Here is a 27,422-nt window from a genome sequence, read left to right on the forward strand (position 1 = left end):
ATCAATTTATATATGCGAGAGAGTTTTCAATAAAAATCTTTATTATTAGCTCCGTACTTCTTGCAAAAAAGTGCAAGACGGTGCGGATGAGAGCCTTTTTTCCTTCTGTAGTCACTTCTCATTTAGCAAAACAAATGGCGTGTTAAAAAATATAAGACATCATAAAATGTTTTTTATGAATATAAGGGACATACAATGAAAGGTTCTGTTATAGCTCATATTCCTGAAGTTTTCCATTTATTTATTAAACGGCGGAGTCAAAACACTAGAAAATATCAATTACCATGAATATTTTACTGACTGAAACGATTAATGGGAACAAGTCTGGCGTAATTATGAAATTAATATCAAACTTGTTGAGCTTTTAAATGAATGGCCGGATCTGATTTCTATCAAGTGCGACTGATTGTGAGTTCTTAAATTTCAACACAATTCAGTTTATTAATACCCGCTTTAAAATTCCCCCGTTTGACTTTATCCCTCAATTTAAAATGATTGCTTTGACTCAGTCTTGAGCGGAGGATGCGCTAAATAATGCATCCTTATAATAATGCAATCGCATTCCTAAAAGGGAGTCCCACGAACGAATTACGACGGCTGCGACAGGAGAACGACGACGTATGAGAGTTTAATTTCGCGTCGCCGTCGGAGCAGACAGCATATCCATATCGCAAGGAAAGTTGGTTGCTCCAGATATTAAATCCCCCTGCCTGCCTGCCTTTCCTACCTGGCGTCAGGATATGCAGCCGCATGCACGTCCTCCGCACTCAATCTCAGCTGTTTCCCATCCTCCCACCCGGCGGAGTTGGCGCGAGAGCAGCCTGCCGCCGACTCCTTCTTCTGCCTTCCTCACGCCGTCCGTTACGTCGGCATACAAAAAGCTTGTGGCCATCTCTGCTAGACTCATATTCCTCCTGGCATTCGGCAAGGTCGCATCGCAGCCTATTCCAGCTACCTGCAACCTTCCACCGGGATACCCTCCACCAAGGATAAATTCGAAAAGGTAGGATTTTTCCATTGGTTTGCCCAATTTTTCAATTGCAGTTTTTATATTATTTATTTTAAATTTATTTTGAGTTTTAAATTTAATGTATACCGCTTAAATTTCTTATGTTTTACGATTTTTAATATTTTGGTAGAGTTTCAAAACCTCTTAAGTAATGTGAAAATTTAAAACCGACTTTTGAGCTCATTTTTAATATATCACCAAATTGGTCAATGCTTAGGAATAAATTATGCTCCAGCGGGCAGAAGAATTTAAATTTTGTTACTTCGTCTTCTTTTTTGCCTCTGAAATTTTCAATCTGTACCGCCGGCATTCAATAATTTTCACCATTATGGTCAAGCAGAAATAGTTCTGCGGTCACGAGTTACACCTCATAAATTTTAATAGTCGATCATTTTCGTTCGGCCAATTCGCTAATTTGCCTCCAATCAATCTCGTCGACGCCGCAGACAAAACGAGACGTTTCTCCAATTTTTTCCTCTCGCACACCGGAATATATTGACGCCAGCTAGGCGGCGAGCAGGAAATTTGCCTGCCAGAGGCTCGGAAAATACACTCGCTCCTGCTTTATTGCCCCGTCGACGCAATGCAATTTCGATCGACCGTCCGCAGGGCAACGATCGACATTCGAACGACCTTGATTGTTTTACGCGCTCATCACTGGCGCCTGGCTGCTAGTGAAATTAATTTCGCAACACCTAATCATAACAAGACAGCGGTTCATAACAAGCGCCGCTTTTTTACACAACAAATGCTGGAAAGTAGCTCGTCCTCTTAAGCTTCCATTAAATAGCAGAAATATTAATGAGCTAAATTTAATATTGCCCTATGCTGCAAAATGAATGAATAGCATGCAATTCACTTGAGAAATATTGCGTGTTTGCATGCTCCTTCATGAATAATAAATTTTTCAATCAGAAAACCGGTATGCGTTAATAACATTGAGGAAATTTCCATTTAAATGATTTTAACTTACGAAATTAACCATTCGATTTTTATTTGCTCGGGCATTATCAGATTCACTATTTCGTTTGGAGCGTTCCTTCACATTTTCTGCTACGATCCAGGTTTTCCGCAGCTCGAGAAATTCAGCCTGAAGTTATTTTTCATGAGCACTTTTATCACCAATTGTTTCACAACGATAACCGCCCTTTCTTTGTAACCGTTTTACGAACAGATATATAGACCGACCCACAAAATTTCGGAGTAGAAAGGCATTGTAAACGCCCCCGCATTTAATTAGCCGCGCAGCCAGGTTTGCGTTTTACGCCTGTTTAACAGAAACTTTCGGCAGGAAATTGGGCCGCTCTTTGTCGGCATTGTTCACGATTTGCTCACTAATTAGCGGCTCAATCTTTTGTGCATAAACGAGCCGCCCGCAGATTTTGGGCTGTAATTTCGGCAAATTGATCGGGCGCAAACAAAGGGCCGGATAGTTTCGCGGGCATCACCCGGGCAATTAATCGCGGCAGCTGAATGCCTCATTTGTAATGCTCTAGTGGCACATCTTTGTGTCGGACGAAAATTATGTTATCATCGCGCGCGCGGCGAAAACGGCGCTTTTTGTTGTGGAAACGCTGACAACGAGATGATAAATTGAGAGCGCGCCGAGAAATAATGAACCGCCGTCAGGCAGCACTATTCAAATTCGCCGCCGCTGCACTTGTGTGCCGCGCGCGTTTAATTTCGCGCAAACTGCCCGATTTCGGTCGCATTCCTTGCCTGAAAAGGACGATTTTCTATGCTACAAACACACACACGCCCGTCTGCAGACGCCGCGCGAGTTTTAATTGTTTTCCCTCAAGGTTGCGAAAGCGTCTTCTGATGGAATTAAACATGTTCGGTGTGAAAACGATTCTTTTCGAGCTCTCTCGTTAGCCCTTTTAACGCGGAGACTTTGTGCCTTCTGCAGATGAGAAATAAATTGTTTGCTGTGAGCTTTTTCTTTGTCTCAGTCGGCTGATGTTGCACGCTTTTCGGATGTGCGGGCTTTACAATTATCCGCAGGGTTGAGGAAGGGTTCTGTGAACCCTTTCAATGGTTTCTTTCTTGACCAAATGTTTGCGGTTTTTCCAAAATGAAACTCCAGACTAAAAATATATCACTCGTTGTCAGATTTTTGTTTAAATAAACTAACACACCGATCATGTTCAATTCTCTGCAGAAAAATCTCTAACTTAACTGTCAACTGGCATATAAAATTCGTTTACAAGAACGCATTAAAGAAGAGTTCTAGAAATAACGAGTAAAATTTGGAAACACGTACAGAATAAAGAAAGCAAGCACTGGAAGACGTTCGATTTTGCGGTCTGTCAAGTTAATAAGATCTCTCGGTGAATACACATTCTTCTTCTCTCGGCGCAAAAATGGAAATTGTGCCCACCACCACAAGATTTACTTTCACATCTCATCACCTCACTTTTGTGCCGTTTTGTCATTATTATTTGCTCTTCTCTTGATGATTTGGCTCACTGATCTACTTTTGCCGCTCGCTAATTGCGCTCCTATTTTCCACTGCTGATGATCGTTACTCGCTCGCCCATGCGAATTCTGCGGATTTGGAAACAATGCCCGCGTGTGCTGATGTATCATTCATGAAGCAAAAAGTCTGCCTCAAGTTCAAGGAGAGAACGCGCTTCTCACGCCGCGAATAAAGAAATTTCTGACGCCAGTTTCACGATTATCTTTGCTGACTTCCATTCTAATTAATTGTAGAATTTTTAATTTTGGAATGCTGCATGACGGAGGAAAAATGTAAGGACGACTGAGATTTATTGTTTTAGCGGAACATGAAAACGCAATTCTCATAGCACCGTCCGGACAACGCAACAAATTATTTCAAGTTCTTTTTACTACCACCAATGCCATTTTTTGGTAATGCTCTCTTAGCTAAACCCCATTGAAGTATCAAGCTCGTTAAGACCATGCTTGTCTGTACGAGAGTTCATTACCGCGCAAAATACAATTGTGGCCCTTGACTGATATTGCTCACAATGGGAATAAACGCCCGATAATTTGCTCAGGGCAAATCGAATGCACCACGGTCGGGCCATGTCCAATGGGTGCGCTGAACGTTCGGTGTCCGTAGATGGAAGCTCTCGGTGGCCGGGCGTCCGCGACGATTGCACGCAGACGATTGTCTCACTGATTCTACGGCCCATTGTTGATTCGGGGCAAAAGTGTGTGGGAATGTCACGGCTCGACTTGAGACTTTGCATGCGTTTGCATGCAGCCGGCGAGACAAAAAGGCTGCAGAGGTGCGATTAGCCGCGCTGGTCATGGACTATCGCTCGAAATCGCAGCAGCCGCCGCCGATTACGCGGCCCTAATTGACCGCTGAACAACGGCAAACTGTCACAGCGTATGCACACACGCCGAGAGTCAGAGCAACGCCGCGGGTAGGGGCCAGCTGATGAATTTGTCTGCAAATAGGCTCGTAGCACGCTTCATTGATGCTATGACTTTTTGGCCGTACGCATTGGAATTCCGAGATTTATTGGTGCGGTAGAGCAAAGGCAATTGCCTTGAGTTTTCAGCTTTGTTTAGCACCCTGTGATCCATATCACTTAGCTATTAATTCCTGGAAATAAGTCAGGTGAGGTGACGCGTCCCGCTTCATGGGGCTTATGCTCTAAGGTTCAGAAATCAAATTGTTGTCTAAATTTAGATTCGTAGAATGTCCTTGGAGTTAGGTTCCTCAACGTAGAGCATTGATTTGATTAAGGAATGATTTGCAATTCTAAAAATTTTTAACTAAATCCCTTGCGAGCAATTTTATCACACTCATTTTGAAAGTTACAACAGAAAATCTGCTGCTATATAGATTTAAAGTTTTGTTATTTTGAATAATGCCCCACGAAAGATATTTCGCAAACAGTTTGAAATTTTTTAATTATTGCGTCTAAGTGAAATGCAGACTAAACATTTTTTCTCCTCTCTGCACCGCTTCATACAAATACAGACCAAGGCATGTATATGTGCTTGCAAATTCTCCTCGTGAAGATCCAATCTTCTTCTTTTTGTGTTCTTTCCGTGCAAACTTTTCCATTTCAAACAAGCTCGAAAAAAATATAATCCAACCTCATCAGCTCACCCCTTGACGCGGACAAAAACGGTAAGCAAGAAACCGCTAGACCAAACAAAACGCCCAATTGTTACGATTCTTTGCAAAGCCCGAGTGCGAGCGAATCGGAATTCATTAGGGGTCAATTTCATGAGCAGTGCCGAGTGCGGTTCAACGAAACTTGTCAATGCTTGGCAATTTATGAGTTATTGTGAGGAAGAGTTCAATCACCGATGCATGTAAGGCACAGATGAGAGGAAAATCGATAATTCCATTTCGAGTGTGTGTGCATTGTTTTGTATATCGGTAGGGAAAACGCGGCTAGTTGGCTGGCAAACCCCCACGGGGAAGATTACACCTTTCGCTTTTAATCTCGACGCGCTGCCTAATGATGTGGCGGACACAAAGTGAAGCGACCCGCGGCCATTTCGGCGTTTTTTCTGCTCTCATTGTTGGCCGGCCGTCGTTACTATTCACCACGAGTATCCCCACTGATTACACTCCTAGCCAGGCTCAAATGAACACGTATTAGGGAATGACAGCTTTTTAATCAGTCATAATGATACGGCTCGCCACCACCGGGCCGCCTTTTTATTTACCATTATGTTGCCAAATCAGAAGGAATGCCTGCCAATAGATAATGACGAAGCGAGTGAACGTGTGTACGCTCACAAGAGAAGCCTGATGAGAGATGCTTTTTCTGCGAAAGAACAGGCGTCACGGTGCCGTTTGACGTGATAAACAAACACTATACTCGAGCAGCCGACCCGGGGAAACAGCAAGGCAAATAATTTGGCGAGCCATCAGGATAAATATTAATTCTTGCTGCCTGCAAGGCTTTTCCAAGGTTCTCATAATATTTGATTAATTTACTGACCAACATTCGGCGCTGTTTCTGTTTAACGAGCACTTTTATGTTTGATTAACCGCCTTGAAGAATGGATTTATCGGCCGACGAAAGCCTCTCCAAAAAATATTAGCTTGGTCAGTCAGCGGCATTCTCTCACAAAATTATATTTCTTTATTATTACAGGCTCATGAATTTCAAATTTTGCTACTTATGTACTTTCAGCTGTTTTTTTGCGTTGCACAGCTTGCTATATACCGCCTAATCTCTTATTCGTTTGGTCTTTTTGGAAAGTGTCCTTAAAAGAAGTAGACGTTTTGTTGTACATTTATTCGCGCACAAGAGAACTGAAAAATGAAATTCATGGCAAGTGAAGAAGAGAGTTTCACGGACTGACAAGAAAATATAAACGGCAGAGACAAAATCAGGCGACTCGAATGAAGCGGCTTAGCGGGAATTGTGCGCATTCACAATGGACACTGCAAATTAGTGTTGATAGTAAGCAGCTACATGAAAGCGCACGTACAGGATCTGCAAAGAAAGTACAGAAAATGAGCCAGATGGACGCACGGAGGTTCGGCCAGCCAGAGAAGAAGCAAGCGTCAGCCGGCAAAAAGTAATAACGCTGTGCGATTGCGAAGATTATTCGTGCAAGACAAAAAGATTTGCAAAAAGCTGGCGACGGCGACACCTCGGCCATTTTGAGCGTATTTGTGTGTGGATCCGAGTGATTAGGCCCCCTGCGCGTCCGATGAGAGCAAAATAAGATGCCAATTAGTGAGCGCTGCATTTTGCGGGCACCGTTACTTAGTGTTCTTCGTCCTTTTCCAAATTACACACACACACACACACACATGAGCGGATGGATGGACACCCCGCGCCTGTTAATGTTGCAGCATCATTCAAAAGTGAGCATCGGACGTGCTCCGGCTGCTCTGTGGTTGTCAACAAAAGAAACTCAGCCAGAAATGAATTTCAAATTGCTGCAATTGTATCTCACCTCACTCTCTCGCCGGCGAAAAGTGAACTTGAATTCATTATCCCGACTAAAGGAGTGGAAGTTGCGGAAAATGGGCTTAATTCGGGGTTGTTGACCTTCCCGACTTTTCACTCAAACTGGCAGGATTATTTCTGTCGGCTTTTTTTTTATCTCTGTGCAGATTTAATGTTTTTTCAATTTGATCTTACGGCATATCGATTGAAAAATATTTTCTCAATTATTTGAGAGGAATTCCTTGACTAATGCGTAAAAGGCAGGTAACGATGTACTTGATTCAGTAGAATAACTTACTCAAAACAAGCGAGTCGTGATTTAACCCGAAATGGAACGATCAATAACTGCATTTCTGACTCAGAGTGGGAAGTGAAAAATTGAATCTTAATAATATCGTAAATTTTTAAGCAAAAACAGATTTTTCATGGATAAAGTTTCATTATAAATTTTCACTCAGATTAAAACCAGCACAAGATTGTATAAAATAATTAAAACGTTATTGCTAAAGGTATAACAATATTTATGCTGCTGTGGCACTCCCCTGGCATTTCTTATATATTATTATAAAAGGTAGTAAATTGAAATTCCTCATTACAACTCAATATTGCCGGTCAACACAAATGCTGTGCAATAAATTTAATATCGATTGCAAACTTGGCCGCGATTCTAAAAATTAATATCCAATAACAGGTATGGTAGCTCTTTCTCTCTCGCGGCTGGAATTCCGGCGATCCAGCAAGTAAGATCAATACCGGTCGCCGGCATAAAAATATAGTTTATTAGCTGGCTGCAGGTCGGAACTGAGCCGAAGATAAGTGCAATTAAACGGAGGCTGTGCCGCTGCCGCGGCGTAATTACCTCAAGAAGTAAGTCACGTCTGTAGCTCTTTTGCAGACTACTTTTGCTGCCTTGTGCCAATTGATTCGTGCGCGATAAAGGTCGTTAGCAAAAGCATAAATTGGCCGGGACAAACTCAGTGCGCGCGCGTTTTATCGCGGGGTGGGTCCAGCGGATCACCGCTCAGGCCCTTTTACGGCGGGCGGTCGCATTAATCAGTTTACATATTATTGTTTCTCATTACGGAGCGAGTGGAGCGTGAGAGCCGAGATGCAAAGCAAAGCTAGACTCGTCGCCTCTTAATGTCAACTCGTTGCTTCCCATTAAGGCCGTGCGAGGATGATAAAAGTGCAGTAGCAGCATGCAATAAAATGAAAATTAACCGGCCAACTGCATTTCTCGTGCACTTTCCCATAATTTGCACGGCACGGTGTGAGAGAAAAAATGCCGTGTGCGCCAGAGAGGCTGCTAATGCGCATTTATATACCAACCAAAGAGAGAAAGACTGCTGCACCTCGCAGACGCGGGTGATGCATACTATTTGCTTTGCTGCTGTTCTCACGACGCCTCTCTATGGATGGAATCGCGAATCTTCTGAAGCGGATGCATGATGCAACTGAAAAAGGCGTGCTCGTGATTTTTCAAAGTGAAGCCCCAATTAAAATTCGTGAGCAAAAATGTTTGAAGCACCACTGCAATCAATTCATATCAAAATTCAATCAAATATCAAATAGGAAAATATTTCATAGTTTTTATTGCCACAAAATCTTATTTTATAGGACAGCAGTTAGTTGCAGCCTTTTTTATGGGGAAGTCGTGTCCTAGGGAGGGCGGGATTGCACGCTGCCTAGAGCAGGAATGTGCGAGATAATTTTTGTCTTCACAATTTTACCCAAGCCAATCATCCCTAGTCAATCTGCGTAGAATAGAGCCAGTAATAATTTAATTTTTTTAATGTCACGTGTACAGTTGCCATGTTAACGAACCGTTTCGATTTTGCCATTGTATCATTAGATCACGAGATGTGTAAATCCCTGGCACATGCTATACCGTTGCAGAAAAAAATTAAATTCCACGAGGTGTCAGCTGATAGAAAGCAAATTGCAATCCATTGATTGGAATTTCTGTCGCATCGATAGGCAGCACAAGTGCCATGCCATGATTTACAGTTGACCGCTGCGCTGACAATCGAGACAGTCGATCGACCCTGCCTGCGCCTAACAATGCCTTGGTCTTTTTCTGCCATTACGCAACTTGGCAGTGACTTTGTCTCGGCGACATATTGGTATGGGCGACGGTGCACGCACTTTAACCTCCACGCAGAGTCCAGCAAAACGATTGACTCACGTTCGGTAAATTCACACGCCCCCGGAGACGTTCGTATGGACACGTTTGGCGCGCCGTTCGTTTCTCCGTGCCAAAAGCAGTGAAATGCACAACCGTCATCATTACCCACGGCGGGCTAATTGCTTTCGCACCTGAGAGGTTATCATTAGAAACCTTTTCCTAAATATAGGGCAATTACTCTTGGCTGCACAGTTTATGACGTGGCTCCCTTTCTTATTGTTAATTGTGTGCTTCGGTAATGAAAGTATTTGTGTGCGGGAATACTTTTGCTCGATGCCCAACTTAATTAGCCTTGCTGAAAGTTTAGCAGCTCGTGAAATGAGCAGTTAGTGAGCAACCGAGTTGGCTTGTGTCGCATTTAAAACAACCAAATTTACACATGGCAGCGGTTTGCTTGTTTGTTGGCCGTAAAGAGGCAATGGAGTGTGCTGACTGCGTGAAAATCGTGTGGGAACACAACTATTTCTCCGCCAGCTGTGTAATTCGCTTTGCATTTTTCAGCTTGTGGTGAGCCAGAAGCTTTGTAGGCGTCAGCAAAGCTGTGACAAAATTTCTACTGAGACTTGTTCGAGTCAAAAATCAGAAATCAAAATTATATGGGAATGCAGGCTTAAAAGCATTTTTCTTAAATAATTTTTAGTTCAACGATCAAAGTAAAATTTTTGAATTTCATGTAAAATTTAAAATCCATAAATTGAAAGGGTTATTGAATCCTTTAAAGCAATGCGTGTTAGATTTTATCAACAGCGTTATTTCTTCCATAACTGTATCTCAAGTCCGTCAGCTGTCATGATCACTATATATATTTTTACACCTCCTGATCAAAAGGACTGCGCGAAAATTGACGGCAAAAAAGAGAGGCGGCTTATTCCCACGCAGAGATCTGAAATCAATAATCACTGCACCCTGAAGAAAAATGTAGGTCTCCCGGCCGGGAAGACCGCAATGTGAAAAGTGCATGTACATGAAATATGTAGGCAGGTAGCTTGTTACGAAAATCCACTCGACTTGCTCAATTTCCGCACAGAAGCCCTTTATTTGCTCAAATAACTCCTCCGATTCGTGTCTCTGCGCTGCAATTGTGTGGTTGTGTGTGGTACGCTCGGAATTGCAGGCTGCAGCAGAAGCTGGGAAATTAATTTTTGACCTCGGGTAATACGGCTGGGCCGGGTAATGATCACTTTGTCGAACACTTTTTATTGCTTGTTCAATTTATTTTCTTGTGGCCGACACGGTAAACGCATTAACATCACAATCGCGCGCATTGGGTTACCAGGCGAGTTTATGACTCCTATAAAGATTATTTTTCGCGGTTTCTTACTCTTGCTAAACGATATTCCATACACTGTTGTACACACTGTTATGTGAAGTTAAATCGTGTGAAAAGAGTTAGTTGCACCTGAATTGATTCCATTCATGGTGTATTGTATTGAAAATTAATCTCAACTATAGCTCATGATTTTTGCCATTTTTAATCGTTTTTCCTCATGAAATCTATATTCCCAAATTTCTCACAGACACACGTGCCACAAAAAGATTAAATTCCACCTGACAAAACTGTCACACTCTTTCTAATTTCTTATGTCTCACGTTGCCACATTTCGCTCATTTTCGCAGTTGATAACCCCGGAAAGGTAAAATTTGCAAGTCACTTGGACGTAAAAACCAAAGTTTACTCACACTCGACGCGTTCTACTACAACTGCTTTTTTCGCCTGCTCATTTGCTTGGCACAGGCTTAATTGCACCCGTCAATGAGCAATTAAAATCCCATTTAATGGCACGGACGGAGGTCTTTCAGGATCTGTTGAATAGCGTTTGAATTCCTGCCAAGGACGCGCACTTGATGGGAATGGAACGTCTGCTCTCGTAAAAACCAGTTTTATGGCCGCACACACCTGTTAAATTTTTCATGAATCCCATCTTTTTCCGCGCGAATTGAGTGATTTTTACAACTCAAGCCCGCCATGAAATCGCTGTTTCGGAGATTCGGTGCTCTAAAAAGATTGTTATTTAATCGAGCGGCGGGCATCCGAAATTGATGCCGCCGAGGTTAGTCACGATTTCCCATTAGATTCTGCAAATCTAGCCGAACCTTGACATTCAAAGATATCACTCGAATTTATCTAATTTAGCTGCCAAGGCCGCGACTCTGCGAAAGTGTGTAACTGCAGCATCATTTTCCATCATGCACTTGTTTACACACTTTCCATTTAATTTTCGCGAAATAAGGTAAAAGTGTGGCGCAGCGGACGCGGATGCAACGATGATCGATGAAATCGTGACCCAGGGCCAAGAACCAGCAGATGCAGCCGCAAATTGATGCCTTCTGCACCGCCGAGCGAGAGTTTGCGGCAACAAAAGGCGAAAAATGAGAGAAAGAAATTTGTTCCGAAAGTGGTTTTGCAATTAGCCAGCGTTTTAACGGAATGACTTTGAATACGGCCTTGGACGGATGATTGCACCAATTTCGGCCGGGAATGAGCTCTTGGTGCATAGCCATCGAAGTGGACCGTGGTAAAAGTACACAATCTTCTCGAGCAGAGCAGCTGACACGAGAGGAAGCCCTTGTCGCGTTTTTTACGCTTCTCTATATACACGTGTTTTTCATCGACAGCTCATCCTAGTTGGGCACTTAAAGCGGAAATATCGGCCAACTTGCACACCGCACTCTTGCATAGTGAGCGAGCGAGGATTTACATCAATTACCGTCATCGCTGATATGTTTATCTGTGCCGATTGGCCATTAAATCGCCAGCATGAAGCGCGGAGAATCATTTCAAGTATCATATCGTGACACTTTGGATTCTAGTCCAGCGCTAGTGAGAGGGAAGTTGCTTCCTCCTCGTTGCAGGAAACGCGCTTTTCAGCCGGCCTAACGGATTTTAGTTTCGATCAGTGGGCGTCCAATGTGCATTAATTGTGTATGAGTCGGTATTCAATGATGAAATTCAGGTTATACGCATACTCTTTACAGGGTCAGTTATGCACAAAGACAGGTTTTGAAACTTTAATGGTTTTCAGTGACACGATAGAAACTTCCACTGAGACTGACGAAAAATGCAAGTTTCCGTGCAGGTTTGAAAGTTCAATCTCCTTTTGAACTTGAAACTCCGTTGCCGCACGCCTGACATTACGCAACAAAATTGCAATCGTAATCATAATGGGCACAATTACACTACGAAGCGCACAATAGCCCGTGGGTAGATGCCGCGCGAGCTGATCCCGTCTATTATAATTTGCCACAATTAAAAAACAATGAGAGAGTGAGCAATTTATATTTTAGCACTTTGTTGCTCACCTTTTATACCATGGTACACGAAGCTACAAGCGGCGCCTACGGTGCCATTCCAGCCAGCACTTAATGTTTCTTTTCCTCCGTTTAACACGAGTAGCGAGCGAGTTAGCGGTTGATAATTAAATAAACATCAGACTCATGATGTGTCGACGTTGAGATGAACTCGAGAAGATGGATTGAGGCAAAAGGAGCGCATTTTGACTCGAATTTCGAATGCCGCTGATGATGAATTGGCTGCGGTTTTGAAAAACGCATTCCATTTATCAGATAACAAATTGAGTTTAAATTGTTCTCCTCTTATGGTAGAAAGCTGAGCCGGAAATCGCATTGCAGATGAGTTCAAAATCATAATTTAAAATTTAGGTTTTGATATGCAATTAGCGGTGCGAAAACTAGGGGAAGCGCAGGATTTTCCTGGTTGGTCCAATTATTCTATGGAGAAGAACATAGGTTTTCCCAAATTCAAAGGTATTCGTGCGCATTATATTTTTTATACAGCAGAGACAGATTCCGGGAACCGAGCTGAAAACGCAATTTCATCTTTTCAATTCGATCGCATCCGCATATTGCCTCTAGCGTGAGATTATGCAACATTCGTTTCACGACTGGAAAAATTTATCGCGCGGCGCTGTCGTTTTTTTGCGACGCGCGTTGTGCAAAACTGGGCGTAAAATGAGGCATAAATCGCGTCCCATGCATCGCAATTTTGCAATGATTGAAGTCACCGCGCGTTAGACACTCCAAGGCTGCCGACGGACGCAAAAAGCCCACGCAATACCGCGCCGACGGGGATGACCATCGCTCTTCAGTGGTTGTGAAAGACTGCATTCCGCTTCTAATTGCCCCGCGATACGATATAATTAAGAAATCAATCGCAGCCTAATCATGTCTGCGCTTTTTCCGCGAAGCAAAATTATTAAGCTGAATCGAATGCGTGGGATTTTTCTGTCTTGACCAGCGCTGTCTCGCGTAATTATTGCCGGTGAGCACAAGTCGTAATTCTCTGCCGGCAATGACCTTGATATTGAAAAGAAAGACGGAAAAAGAGCCGCAAAGGATGCAGAGGTTTAATGAAGTAATGAGTAAAAAGTTTGCTTATGCGTGAATGTGACAAGTGAAATTTATTGTCGTGTACCAAGATGAGCGTGCGTATTAGTTGCTCACGTATCGACAGCAGAAGAAAACATAATTAGCAAGATCATTTCTGTGTCAAGTTTGAAATTATTTAATTCTCAGAAACTTTTTACTTACTGTCATCCACATCGGAATTTCCAACAAATTTCTCCTCTGCTTTAGAGTGCAACAGGTAGAGATTTTTCTTTTAAAAATGAAGATATCTACACTCATTCATGCTAATTAGTGCTGAAGCCGCGCTTGTGGCGTTCAATTTTTGATTGACGTATCAGTGCCACCGCACACACAGCTCTAGAAACTTGACACGGCAATGTTTTCGCCATGGCTCGGCAAGTACGTATATAATTATCATCGTTGAGATTTTAATTTCTCTTTTCAAGCGAGACAAAGCGAGTCGTGCAGTCGGCAGCACGTACGTCTCTCTTCACCTCGTCGTCTGTTGCATTCCTTCGCGGCCCTTTTTAATGCATCTTTCGCTCTCTCGATTAGTTTTCCAATTTGCGGGGAAGAGAAGCACTCTCGTTCGGGAAAAGGCAAATTAGCTGTGCTGCATCTAGTGGAATTCCGCTGAGTAATTAAAAGTCTTCTCGAGAAAAGATGAAATGAAGTGAAATGGGAATTTTCTTTAGTGCGATCAAATTGCTGGTTAATTGAATTGCAAATATTTATAATACTTCTTATAATTACTTAATTTACAAAAAAAATCTAGTTTAATTTTAATTAATTGCAGAGCCTGGTTCTGGGAAACTAAGTTGTAACACCAATAATATCGTATACTAACTGTTAAATTTGATTCATGAGCATTTATTTCAAACTTTAACGCCCACAATGTGTCAGTCAAATGTCTCGTATTCTCTCTCCCTTTATTTTTTTATTGGGCCCATATGAACACCAAATTTTTGCATTCATAATCTACACCCACTCGCACCAGCAAAATCACATTATTGCGTTTAAAACAGGCGTAGAAAATTCGCAAAAGCCAGGGAGCTGTCAGTGGCAAAGTTTCTCAAACTTCTGACAGGGAACTGTCGAAAGAATCACAAACGAAGCATTCAGGGAGCAAAACGGCGACGCTTTTGGCATTTAAGTGTCCATCAATATGCAATCGATCAAAAGCCGCGGGTCTGGAGGAAGCTGCAGCATAACACGCGGAGAGAATGCGCCGCAAGTGGAGCGTGCAGTCGAGCCTTATGAAATCTCGAGAGAGAAAGATCTTCTCGTCTGCCTCTCCGCAAGGAGCCGAAAAAAATTCGGAGCTCATTCAATGAAGCAGAGAGGAGAGCTGCACCTGCTGTCCCGTTTAATTTCGCCCGCGCTTTGTGTGCTGCGTTTTAATTGCCTCGTGTAAAATGACGCGATCGCTTATTACCGCTGAATTGGGATGAATTACAACGGTCGTGGCGTTTGTTTCTGTATTATTATCCTCGATGCCAACAGGGAACATGTTTTTCGGTGTAAAAAATTAATTGTTTTTAGACACATTAACCCAGGATTAACTGTGTTCCTCTAGCTTTTAAGAAATTCCTCCCATTAGAAAGCATTTTCAGGGAAATTACCATTTAAAGTTCCTGCAGGAAAACACCAAATTAAAAAATAATGCGTACATCAGGATATAACTGACCTGAATAACCGATACAAAAAAACTCTTAAAATTAACGTCATAGATGCTCTTTTCCTTATGAGGTTTAAGTTCCTGTTTGCATCTTGAGGTTTGTTATTTTTATTGTGACTGAAAACCCGTTCGAGAGAAAACACGGAGCAGTGCCAAACGTCAGAGGAGTGACGTGTTCTTGGCCCCCTCGTCGTATATGCGCCTCTTGCAATGCACATGCAACACTTCTGTAATTGCGGCCTTCCTTGGACACAATCCAGGCTGGAAATGACAAACAAGACAAGTGCACTCGAATGGCTTTAGTGAATGAAATGCGAGCAAAACGTGAGCCAAGTCACACAAGCCGTTTTTTGTCGACGTGCACTTCGCCGGAGAAAAGGAATCGCGAGAGGCTCTAACAGCGAGAGAAAGAGGCTTTCCTTCAATCAATACTCGGTAATTGCAAGCGCTTTTTCGCCTGACAATTGGCAGAAAAATCAACACCGCTGTTAGAGAGTGGCAACCCTCGACGCTCTCAGTCGGCCGAAGTACCGCTTATTCAGCATACGCCAAATGCTTGGGAAAAATCCGAATTGCTGATGAATCGATTGACTCGTCTCCATTCTCACACTAGTTGAGTTGAAAGGATGAGAAATCGACTCACAATTGGGAAAAAATCGTCCGTGAAATGGCTTTCCGAAAAATTGAATTGTCTCAATGAGTCACACAAGAATTGATTTGAAATAGATTTTGTATATACGTTTAGATTGGTTCTGGGGAAAATCTTCAAAGTTCCAAAAGTAATTTTTGCTGGAATGCAGAATGCAAAGATCGAAAATTTTAAGAACTTGTCTAGGAATGATGCATTACAATTCTAGAGACAAATTAACTTCCTCATTTTGAACCCTAACAAACGAGATTTTGATGCAAATAATGTTCATGACTAAAAAGTGCACAGAGCGTGGGAAAAGTTCATCGATCTTCCACATATAAAGCTGTGTGTTATGACAGGTGATTGTCTAATTTCACGCACCGCGCATAGGACACACGACGCCCAATCAGATGTTCAACTCATCGTCACTGAACTTATCAATGGATTAATCGCGGAGGGAAAAGCGCAGAATCATTTCTGAGCACTCCAAGGTGGTCACAATAAATTCAATTCGCGTCGGCCGGAGAGCTTAACGCTCGCGTTTCAATAAATCAAAAGGTCTAATTGAATTTTCTTTTTTTCCGCTCAGCACGGCCGCGCGTGTTCAAGTCGGATAATTCAAAACTGATTGATCGATATCGCGGTGTAGGTACGGTTCCTGCCGTGTGCCGAATAAATGCGCGAAAGACGGACCACACGTTGCTGCACAAGAACAAGGGACGCGCGTGCGGTATAATCCTCTGGTGGCCCAAATCCATTTGCTGGCTCGAGATCGCCGCAGGAAACACGCGCATTGCGGGATCCGTGTGCAGAAATCACCAGCCAAGCAGCTATAATTAATGCTCTTTCGGCGTTATTTTTGTTCGGATTTTTGCACATTTTTACTGAGCTAGATAGGCCTGGCTAATTTGTAGACGACGTAATAAAAAGATGAAATCTGATAAAGTGTTAAAAATGTGCTCGCATCAATTAAGCACCTCTTGTGCTCAGGAAATGTATACTCCGTATCATTTCAATTGTAACGAAGTTCAGGAAGCCTCTCATTTAAGTTTTCTGAATTAGGTTATTATTTTTTAATATGAAAACGTTATTAACCTCCATAATAGAGGAAAAATGAAGAATGAACCAACACTAAATTCATTTTGAAATCAAATCATGTTCTCTAGCCGCTATAGGGTGCACGGAAAATAATCAAATTTCATAAATATCTTTATCTCATTAATATCAGGGTAGCTAATTTTAAATTTAACTCTGTGTGATTTGAATGCAAAAACCTAAATCGTACATTTTATCTGAATGGCAGGCGTTCTACTCCACAATTATGTCCGTTTCCCTCCGCCCCTCGAGACTTTAATTACAGTATTTACGCAGTAACAGTACTCGGTCTCATCGCGTGGCGTCACATTACATTCTGGCATTCCCTTGATAAAAAGAGCTAGACGTGGACGAGCACAAATAATGGCTCGAATCGGTGAAAATATATTCGGCGCGTACCGTCTGAGCCAAAGATCGCCACTGGAGCCGAACATGCGCGCTTTCAATCACCGGCAGTGCCGTTTTTGCTGGCTAAAAAGCAAATGACTTACTTTTCTGCTTGGTAAACACCAAAATCAAACTGCTGGTTGACGTCAAACTCGCAAAAAATTTATGTATGTTGCATTATAAAAATAAAGCACAATTTTTGCCCCTGTAAATAGTCCAAGTGAGTGAAAGGATATCATGAACTCATTGTTTGAGCGACCATTTCACGGTCAAACGCGTTGGCCTCAGCGAATTTTTAAGTGTTTTATGCTATTTTTGTCACGTGCTCTTGTTTACAAGTACTTAGCCAAGTGCATCAGGGGCGTTTTTATTTGTGATTCTCCGTATCGAATTTGATTTTTCTGCAATTACGCTCTAGATATTCTTTTTAAATTTAAATTAGTGATGTACAATCCAAATAAGAATTCCCCTGAAAATGAAAGAAAAATTTCAATTCAAGCGGTGTGAAAATCGAAAGGTTCAGATCAGCTCGATAAATATTTTACTATTTCCATTGCTGAAAAAAGTAAATGGCAAACCAATTACAGTCTAATTTTAAATTGTAAACGATGCTGCCTGAAGGCGAACAATGCGAGTTTCATTCTACTTGGCACAATGATTAACAGCTCATTAACGTCTAATTATGTAGGCACTTTAGAAGCACCGGAATGTAAACTGCTAGTTTCACTCATTTGCCGCGGCCACCTACGCACACAAAAGCTGGCTAGCAAGGGGAAACTTTCCTCTATCGCACTATGAACAATACGAACAATACAATAAATCACCATGGAAAGCTTCTTATCACGATGTAACGTTTTTCTCCGAAAATGCTTTATCGCGGAGAGTGACCACCCACCAGCACGGAAAACGATAATTCTTTCAAGCTCTGTGATCGTTTAATGAAGAAATTAACCAACGCCTCTCGGAATTGAAATTAATTTTTATGCACACGTCAATTGGTACGCGCGGCGGAAAGAAAAGAAAATCTTACTCCGTTATACGCACCCAGACGCTTTGGGTGCGCTTCTCGCGAGCGGCGCAAGAATTAAATTATCTCCCAGCCCGCGAGATAATCATCGTGAGAATAATAACACCATTCAGCCGCTTTGTGCGTTCCGCAGAAGCCAAGGAGTTTTTTGTTCGGAAACACCTCGGCTGCGGGTTTTTGGGTCACTCATTTGAATTTAATTTAATTTTCGAGTGTTCCATCCTGGTTTGGCCGACCATTGTGCCCGCTGCCCGTAATTGAAATCCATTCATATAACAATAACTGCGCAAGAGAGATCGGAGAAAGAGATCCGATCTCGACCCTGTCAGTCGAGATTGAATTTCGATTCCACTTTTTTTCGGCTGATCGATTTGAAAGTTCGGACAGGAAGATGCGGTAATTGAAGTTTGGGAAAAGTTGCCGAGTAACGAGGTGCAACCTATATAGACGCGGCCCTATCGAAATTACATTAAATATTTTGGACGTCACTCACTACTAAAAGAAACGAGAGTTAAAATTAAGAGATAGCATTTGAATCAGACATGTATTCTGTAAAACCATTCAGTTATTCAATCACATGCTCAGTAAGTTAATCATTTTTTTGAAAACTGTCTATTGCAAATATTTTCATTTTCAGGCTCTGACTAATTGGCTTGGTCACTGTAAAAGAATTTTAATATTAACTCATTGAACGCATGAGAAGATGAGTAAGCTTTAATGTATACTTCAATTACCTACGTCCTAAATTTTGCGAACTAAAAAAACTGGTATCTCCTGGGTCAGGACCTCTGCTGATCGAAGTTTAATTAAAACGACAGTTTCTCCTTTCCTCTCGCGCTATTTCGGCAAAGTGAACGCGGACCACTAGATGTATGTGTGAAAATGGCAATCTCTCCTGCCGATAGGCGTCTGGAAAACGAAACTCGCATTAGCCTTGTTTTCAATTTCTCTCGGGTGTGCGAGGCTGAAAACAAGAAAATCAAGGTGCATGGCCCGCTGTCATATTATCCGCCCGTCTATCGTTGTTGTTAACCAACAAAAAATCACCACTTTTCATCTTTGACACACTCGATTGTGCCCCCATTCAAGACACTTTTGACGTGCTCGCAACTGTTCCCATTCACTCACACATAATGAGCTGATATTACACGAGAAGCCTGCGAATGTGTTACACTTTCCGGCATGGAAATGATATACATCCTTTCAACTAAAATGAGGGAAACACGGTCTCCGCGGGTAGTTATGAGATGCGTATCCGCGTCTCAGCCATTATAAAATGTGTCATAATCCCACTGCTGATCAAAGCCGCAAGAGAAGATCTGGAAGCACGCTTATAATTGCACGTTTCGCGCGGCAAAATTATTAATCCAACTGCTTGAAATGTCGACGGGCAACAGCCGCGCGCGTGGCAATCTCTCTGATTTAATGCTGGTGCGGAGCTGCAAATGAAATTGTACGCCGCGCGGCAGCTGGCAGGTTCAAATTAATTTAACTGTGTTTCGGAGAGCATTAACACGTGCTTCAAAAATTTCGAAAGACCACCGCGGCTTGGAAAATTACTTTCCATGCTGTAAGCCAGGACCAGACGGTTTGAATTTATTTCATAAAAAAAACACCTATTACTAACTAATTTATTTTTCGACCAGAGTTTAATATATGTAAACAAAAATTGGTCCATAAAAATTGTTATTATTAATCTCTTCTCTTTTTGATTGTGATAAAAATTTCAAAATAATGCATCTCTCTACGTTATAATACATTTAGAAAGGTGCGCATTAACAAATAGTTAAATTAATTGTAATTTCTTTTCACTCATCTTCTCCTAACTTGTTAAACAATTTATCAACTTCTTAAGTACTTATGAAATAAATTTCTCTTGCATCTAATGGTGTTTAAGATGATTAAAATGACGTTTGGATGAAAAAAAGATGCCGCAAAAGAGAAAACGGAATGCGCTCATTACACAAATGGTAAGCGCGCGCGTGTTCTCGCGTCTGGTACGTCTCGTCAGCCAGCATCCGAGTTAATGCCATTAACCGGAGGATTAAAGAGCAATGACGGGAGGTGAGATGACCACACGCGATTATAAATGGACAAATAATAACTCTTGCGACTGCAGGTTATTGGGTCACCAATGCTTTTCTTATTCCACGAACAAACCCGAACAGTGCATTTATCTCTCACGTTTTATTTATATCTCTGTGGCTGTCGGTGGAAGTAGGAAAGCAGTGCTTTACAGGCATTTATCGCCGTGTTTTATTAGCATAAAACGTTGCCACCAAGCTTGGAATTGGAATTTTGTTGCCTTTACACAAAGTGTAGTTTCTCCGGCAGATCACACGATTTTAATGAAGTGCTTTTGATTAAACTATAAATCATTTTGTATTCCAAACACTCTGATCATGCTTAAAACATTCTGGTATCCGCCAGACCTGATTTTAAAAATGTATTAACCCTCTCAAAACTACATGGCATTGATTGATGGAAGCGACTCTGTACATACGTTCAATCCTTACATGAATCCTCAAGAACTGATGAAGAAATTTCAAATTAAATTGTGTGCATCAATCTCCTTTCTGTCTTCATTCGCAATATAAATCAAAGGAAATTATTGACCTGACTCACGTGTGTTTTCCTTTCGCCGCTCTCTCCGCCCGTTTTATTGTTTGTTTATTCGTCTTGACGGATTTGCGGTTTCGTGAAAATAAGGAGAAAGAGATTCCAATCGATATTATTCGGCACGCTTCGCTCCACTATATATTGACTTCTCCAGCACTTAAAATCTCCGGAATGAGCTCGTTAAAAAGGAATAAAAGTCTTGATGGAAAACACGTCTGACGCGCAAGGATGATCATATAATATTTTCGGCCAAAAAGGAAAAATATTTTATAACTATTTTCCTCCCCGACATCGAAAGTGGGCTAATAAATGTTCAAGGACACGCGCCTCTAATTACTGACAGCATGCAAGCTTGGAGTGTAAATGATGGTAACCGAGTTTTGGCCAAAAGTAGAAAAAATGCGAGACGCGCAATAAATAAAAACCTGCGCCAGCAATAAAAGTCACGGATTTGACTTGCTGCTTCTTCTTCGAACCGCCTAAACGCTGTCGTAAAATTTGCGCTCGTACAATTTATAATTTAATACACTTTGAATGGGCATAGACAGCCGAGAAGTGCGTAGACGAAAATTATGTCACCGGGGGCAGAATTCCTCTTGTTCGAGCGTGAGATTCAGGCTATATAGCCACATTTTATTCACACATACACGCTGAAAACGGCTCTTACGTGACTCAAAATTTTACGCACAGGAAAATAAAACCGTTTAACGCCTGCATTTTTGGCAGTGTGCCACTCGTGTCTGATTTGCATCTACGCTGAAATATGGAGAGAGAAAAAAGCGCGCGGAATTCTAAGTAATTGCTCCTTATCGCTCGTTGTATAATTAGGCAACACAATATTTCTCGCCGTTTTACTTCTTAATTTAAGACATTACTGTCACAAAATTTTCGGTTAGGAATACCCTGTCCATTTTTAAAATTGTTTTCCTTATTTTGGCCATACCAGAGGAAAAGAAAATTACTTTCCTCATAAGCCGTCACAAAGGCGTCACCGGCAAATTAAATTTTTCAATTTCCTGCAAATGCGACTCGGCCTCAAATATTCAATATACGCACTTTTTCCACGAAGACAATTTGGCCCAGTCTGTAATTTTCATAGCCGAAAACCACAGCAAAGGAAAGGGTGTTTTTTTACATTGATCTCTCTAAATTTTTTTCTGCTTAAACAATTAGCATTGCTCACTGGGAACCACGCCTAACCTACTCAGCTGTTAAAGTAGCGAAAATATTTTTGCTTTGCCACAAGAATTATTATTGAAGCACAAAGGATTATTCAATGCCCGTAATTTAATTTAAAACTTAATTGTATGCAATTGTTACCACAGCTTCTCACCACCGGTTGCATACACACGCGGATAGATTAAGTTACACGTTTAAATTGGAAAAACCGTTTCCACTTCATTACTAAACAGTTTCTGAATATCCGCACAAACTTTTCTAATTGTCGAACGGCGTGTACAGTAATGGCAATGAAAGCGGCGCTGATTTGAATCACGACTCTCGCTGATAAAAAAATCAATATGCACGGATCTGCCGCCGCCGCCGTGTGGATACGCACACAATAAAACTGCACTGAATAATGGCCAGCGGTCCTGTTAGGACCGACAGCGCGTTGTATTCTTTGTGTCATAAGCCAGTGAGCATCGGAAAATAAAGTGCACCCACGCTGGCCAGCCGTGTGATTGCGCGCATTTCATATTCCATGCGGTTTGGCGCGTATTGATTCGCATCTACCGTTTTTCTCTCTTTGCGGCTGCCCGGCTCGGGTTTTTTTCCTGTCCGCGGACCAAACATACGTCGAAACGAAAAGAGCAACAGTGATGTGTGCGTCTGCCGCGATATAGGGGGAGAGAAGGAGAAGATCAACGGCCTTAATTCTCTCGCCGGGATTCTTTCGCACTGTTCGACCTTCCAAGGATGCGGCCTTCTCATCTTCCTCCTCGTAGCCAAACACAAATAATCAGCAGCCAACAAAGGAGCCTCAAACACAGGCTATTTTCCCCGCAGGCCACCTTTAATCAAAACACCTTTCTTTCTCGCTCTGACTTGACGCAGCTCGTCACGTAAAATGAGAAATGATAATTTGATGCGGATTGTCTACCGCTTGGTGATTGCTACAGGACTCTCGTTAGGGAAACTCCAAAACAGCGATTATACTTTAAACTGGAGTTCACCATTTTCGTCACAAAATAACAATATTTCCTTTTTAATATCAGTTGTCCTCCAAAATTTAAATGATCAATGAGGTTATATTTTTCACCGTGATAGGAATTTTCCTTGCGGGTTTTGAAAATGACCAAGTCAAGTAAGAAACAAGTAAAGCTTTCAAATTACTTGGCATCAGCACCAATTTTTGCGATGGCTATATTAGTTTAAAAACAACTCTTGCAGGCATACTTCAATGACTCAATTTTTCTTTATACCTACATACGTGTAATTTTTACTAATCTCCAAATCCCTCTGTCCTTAAAAATGCATTGCAGAACCATTTACGTCAAAGAAATAGGCCAAAATTTAACGCCCAATAATATGTTTGTAGGGTCGTGTTCCTTAAATTGGTCAGCCCAAAGTCCAGCGGTCATAACTCCCAGACTTTTCAATACCCTTCCAATCGAAATCAAATTGGTCTAGGATTACTACCTGTTTTAGAAAAAAATATTAAACAAATATTCATGAAATATCAGTTCTACGACTTAGCTAAATTGTTTACCTGTGATATTGCATAGTAACTATGTAATATTAGACTTTTTTTGTAATTAATTCATATACTTTGAGGTATTTTAATAAGTTGACTAAAAAGTAAATAAAAATGACTAACCTAATCGAAAAACGTGTAATGAAGATGTTACCTTTTTTACATTAATTGAACTTCAAATGCTCACCACCAACTTTTAAATTGCTCCATCCTGGTGAACCTCGGTAGCTTTTAAGCATTCGTCTTTATCCTTCGGACTAAAATCAATGACGCATGCAAACATCTTCAATTACGAACATGCGAACTAATTAGCGAAAACTACAATTAGAGTGGAATTTTCCCTTTAAAAAAAATTGAAAGTGTTATTCATTTTGATGTTAGAGGACAGAAGGCGCAACTATGGTTTTTGCGTGCATTAAAGAGTCATACAAACATCTGCCTGGAATAATGGGATTGGGGCGTTGACCAGAGAATTTTGCCAGTGTTTCTGGCTCCCTGCCGCGTTCCAGGAGTAAAAAATTTCTTATCGGCGGCGCATAATGTGGTGGCGATGCGTTTTGTGCTCTTGGCGCGAGCGTAATTACATCGCCGCACGGCAATAAATAAATTGCTTACGCGGAAAATAATTTGAGATGGCGGCGGCGGCTCGCATACTCCACAAACGTAATGATATGCCCTTTTTAGCAAATGATCTCTAATGACTCACTCTGTAAGTGATGGTTTGTAAAAATTGAAAGTGGGAGACGCGCGTTTTTATTTATTCCGCCGAACTGGTTTTTATGTCCGACCGCATTCAGGAAATTATAAGCAGGTGTGCATATTTGTGCCACTTTAAAACAGCCTTGATGGGTGATTAGCTGATTTTCATTAAATTATAATTTGGCCAATTTTATGTTATATGAGCCATTATCTCTTTAACGAATGCGGGAAACGAGCCCAAATTTTAAGAATTAATTGTGTGGTCTGAAGCTAATAAATCTGGAAAGGTTTTCCTTCGTTTCTTACGTTTCTTAGAGGGTAAATTTTAGATTAGCAAACCTTTAGAACTTGACGGTTGGTTGTCCCTTTAAATTTTCGAGCTCACACAGTTGTTGTCCTCAAAAGAATTTTAAAACAGTACGTCTGGACAGCTTCCGTCAATTTCATCACCTCAGCCGGCTGTATAACTAAACTTTCTAAGTCAAGTACCTGAGAAGCACTTAATCCCAAACATCAACTTTTTGTTGAGGCAAGAAAGCGTGTGCCTGTCTATATTTAGCAAGTGTGCTGGCAGCATGCATTATTGCATTATTATAATTCTGATTGAGCAGACAAAAAGAGGAGCACAAAAACTCTAATTTTCTTTAACAATGCATCTCAGTCAGCGGACGCGAGAGTTGCTCCCGCCGCACATATACTGATGGACCCGTTTGTGATCATGCAACGCACGGAGGCGTTGTGCGAATTTCCTGGAAACCAAGCGTGCCCGGCCAATTCGTGAAGATGGGTTTCCAAATGCTAATCGACTTACCCATGCCCCGGCCAAAAATCGCAAAAGCCAAGTCGAAACAACCGCTCATTGGCTAACAGCAAAAGGCCGATTCTGAGGCAAATTAAGGGTTCTCTGACACCTCGTTGCTCGCTGCTCGGCTCGTTTCGGCGTGCCGAATGGAATTTTTATGAGTTTATTTTTCCAACGAGTCATTTTGTATAACAGTGAATGTGCTTTCATTGTGTCCGCGCGTTGGAATAACAACGCCAGGCAGCCCATTACCAAATTGGCTTGCTGAGATATGGAATTGCTTATGTGCACACGCCGCAGAGAAATGGACAGTCACTTTCTTCTTTCTGCTTCACTTTTGTCCATAGCTGCGGTCCTTTTCATGTGCCGTTAATTTGCGTCTGCCGGGATAACGAGATTAATTCGCATCTCTCGAACTGACGCGCACGCATAACATCTGCTTCGCAATGCTCAGCTGGAGCCGCCTAATAAGCGTAAATCTGCTATAATAACTTCTGTTTGATGCTTAATTTTTATAATCATCCAAATGAGCTTATAAAAGTCAAAATAGACGGAAATAGTAAAGAATGCGCGAATGATGAAGTGGATTTTTAACTTCTCCTTGGAGGCAAGTAGCTTATAAATAATGGTTTAGACGCAGTAAAGTAAAATGCATCTCTTAAAAATTTAATCAACAGATTAAAGCTGCATTTTAAATCCACGTGGAGTTTTCACTGCTTGTTTGCATCATTTTTCCTACCATAATGAAGAGTTGAAAACATTTTCCTCGTCCTTTAAATTTTTATGACATGGAAAACTTGGCAAATGCTCGAAACATGGGTAAAATAATTCGACGACTTAATCAATAAATTCTTCAAACCTTAAACTGATTTGTTTAATATTTAACAAATTTATGCTATTGATAAATTACCCTAAAATATATCCTCTTCTCTTTGCAACAAATCACTAATTAAATCTCTTGTTGATTCCAGATGACGAGCTTCAAATTGTACTCAACGCTGTTCTCGCTGTCGCTGCTGGTGCTTGTGGTGTCCAGCGCACCTCTGCAAAGAGAGGAAGAGTCAGACTCGACGGCCAGCAGCCGCTCTGGCCGCTCCAAGGGCTCATCACGCAGTGCCCGCTACCTGGGCTCCTCGTGGTTCGACTTCCTGAATCCTGCGCCCTACCAGGACCCACTCCTGTCGAGGGCCGCCGAGGATGACAATAGCAGCAACAACCAGGCCGATTCGCCCATCTACTACATTCGGCTGCCGGCCAACCCGTACGTCTACATGCCTGGCATGGGCTACGTGAGCCGGCCGCAGCCCCTGCAGACCCCGGTGGCCAGCCCCCCGCCCGTGGTGCCCCCGAGGCCCGCCAGCCCCTTCTACCAGCTGCCGCTAGACTTTGTTTCTAACGGCAAGCCTGGCAGCACCGTGCAAATCTGGCCCCGTGACCCCACCCCCGCGCCCATCGTGCCTTCGACCCCGGCCGCCCCCGTTATGCCTCCCCGCCCCAAGCCTGTGTCGACCATCAACCGACTGCCCGGACAGTTCTACTTCAACGGCAAGCCCAGTGGATTCTACATTCTGCAGCAAGACCCCTACAACTCCTTATACGCGGACGTACTGCACAATTTCTACCCTTAAGACGGGCCAACCGACGCCGCCGTCGCTTAAGGGATGCTTAATTGTGCACGCGCTGCCCCTATATGGACTGAAATTATGTTTATCTAAAACCACAAAGCTGTGATTGCCGCCGCGACAAGTGTTACACTACTGAAAGTTTTGCAATCGGAGCTAGAGAGCCGATGTTGAGAGATGAATTTGTGCGTGTGAGTGCTCGACATGAACGATGCGATTCAAAACTCGAATTTAATTAAACCTTTTTATGTCGTAATGTATTTATGGTTTTAGTTAATTTAATTTCGAAGCAAGTGAAAATGAGCGAGTTGATGAGCCATGTTGGTGCGAATGTATTGTTTTGTAAATTAAAGAAAGTGAGCTTGACGAAAGATCTAAACTGTTAAAAGCTTAGCATCGTTAATACTATTTATGTATTTAATATTTAAGATCACAATAGAAAACGAATGTTTAATCTTATTTCAATTGTTCAGAGTGTTTTAAGCAATTAAAATAATAAATATGCAAAATCAACAACAGATTAGTTTTATTTCAATCCAACACATATTAAGAAAAAGAGGGGCATTTTGTCATTATATCCATATCTTCATCTAAAGATATAAAGTAAAAGAAAACTCCGCCAACTATTTTATTAGTTGGAACGATTGTTTTAAATAATATTTTTTCAAATTAAAGTTGTTCCAGGTGTTCTCAAGTTAACGATCTTAA

At 41.8% G+C, this 27,422-nt stretch overlaps 1 protein-coding gene across 1 annotated transcript; it reads left to right on the forward strand.

Annotated features, from left to right (window-relative positions):
• The first annotated feature begins 789 nt into the window (after positions 1–789).
• On the forward strand, positions 790–27,230 carry LOC135939294 (uncharacterized). The gene is made up of 2 exons (XM_065483596.1): positions 790–1,003; positions 26,064–27,230. The coding sequence occupies exon 2, from the start codon at positions 26,064–26,066 to the stop codon at positions 26,718–26,720; it is 657 nt and encodes a 218-aa protein (XP_065339668.1). The 5' UTR covers positions 790–1,003; the 3' UTR covers positions 26,721–27,230.
• Positions 27,231–27,422: the final 192 nt, after the last annotated feature.

This window comes from Cloeon dipterum, chromosome 3, assembly GCF_949628265.1.
Source record: "Cloeon dipterum chromosome 3, ieCloDipt1.1, whole genome shotgun sequence".
Classification (NCBI taxonomy): domain Eukaryota; kingdom Metazoa; phylum Arthropoda; class Insecta; order Ephemeroptera; family Baetidae; genus Cloeon; species Cloeon dipterum.

Excerpts from the sequence above, each read along its gene's own strand:
- LOC135939294 (XM_065483596.1), top strand. The coding sequence starts at position 26,064 with ATGACGAGCTTCAAATTGTACTCAACGCTGTTCTCGCTGTCGCTGCTG.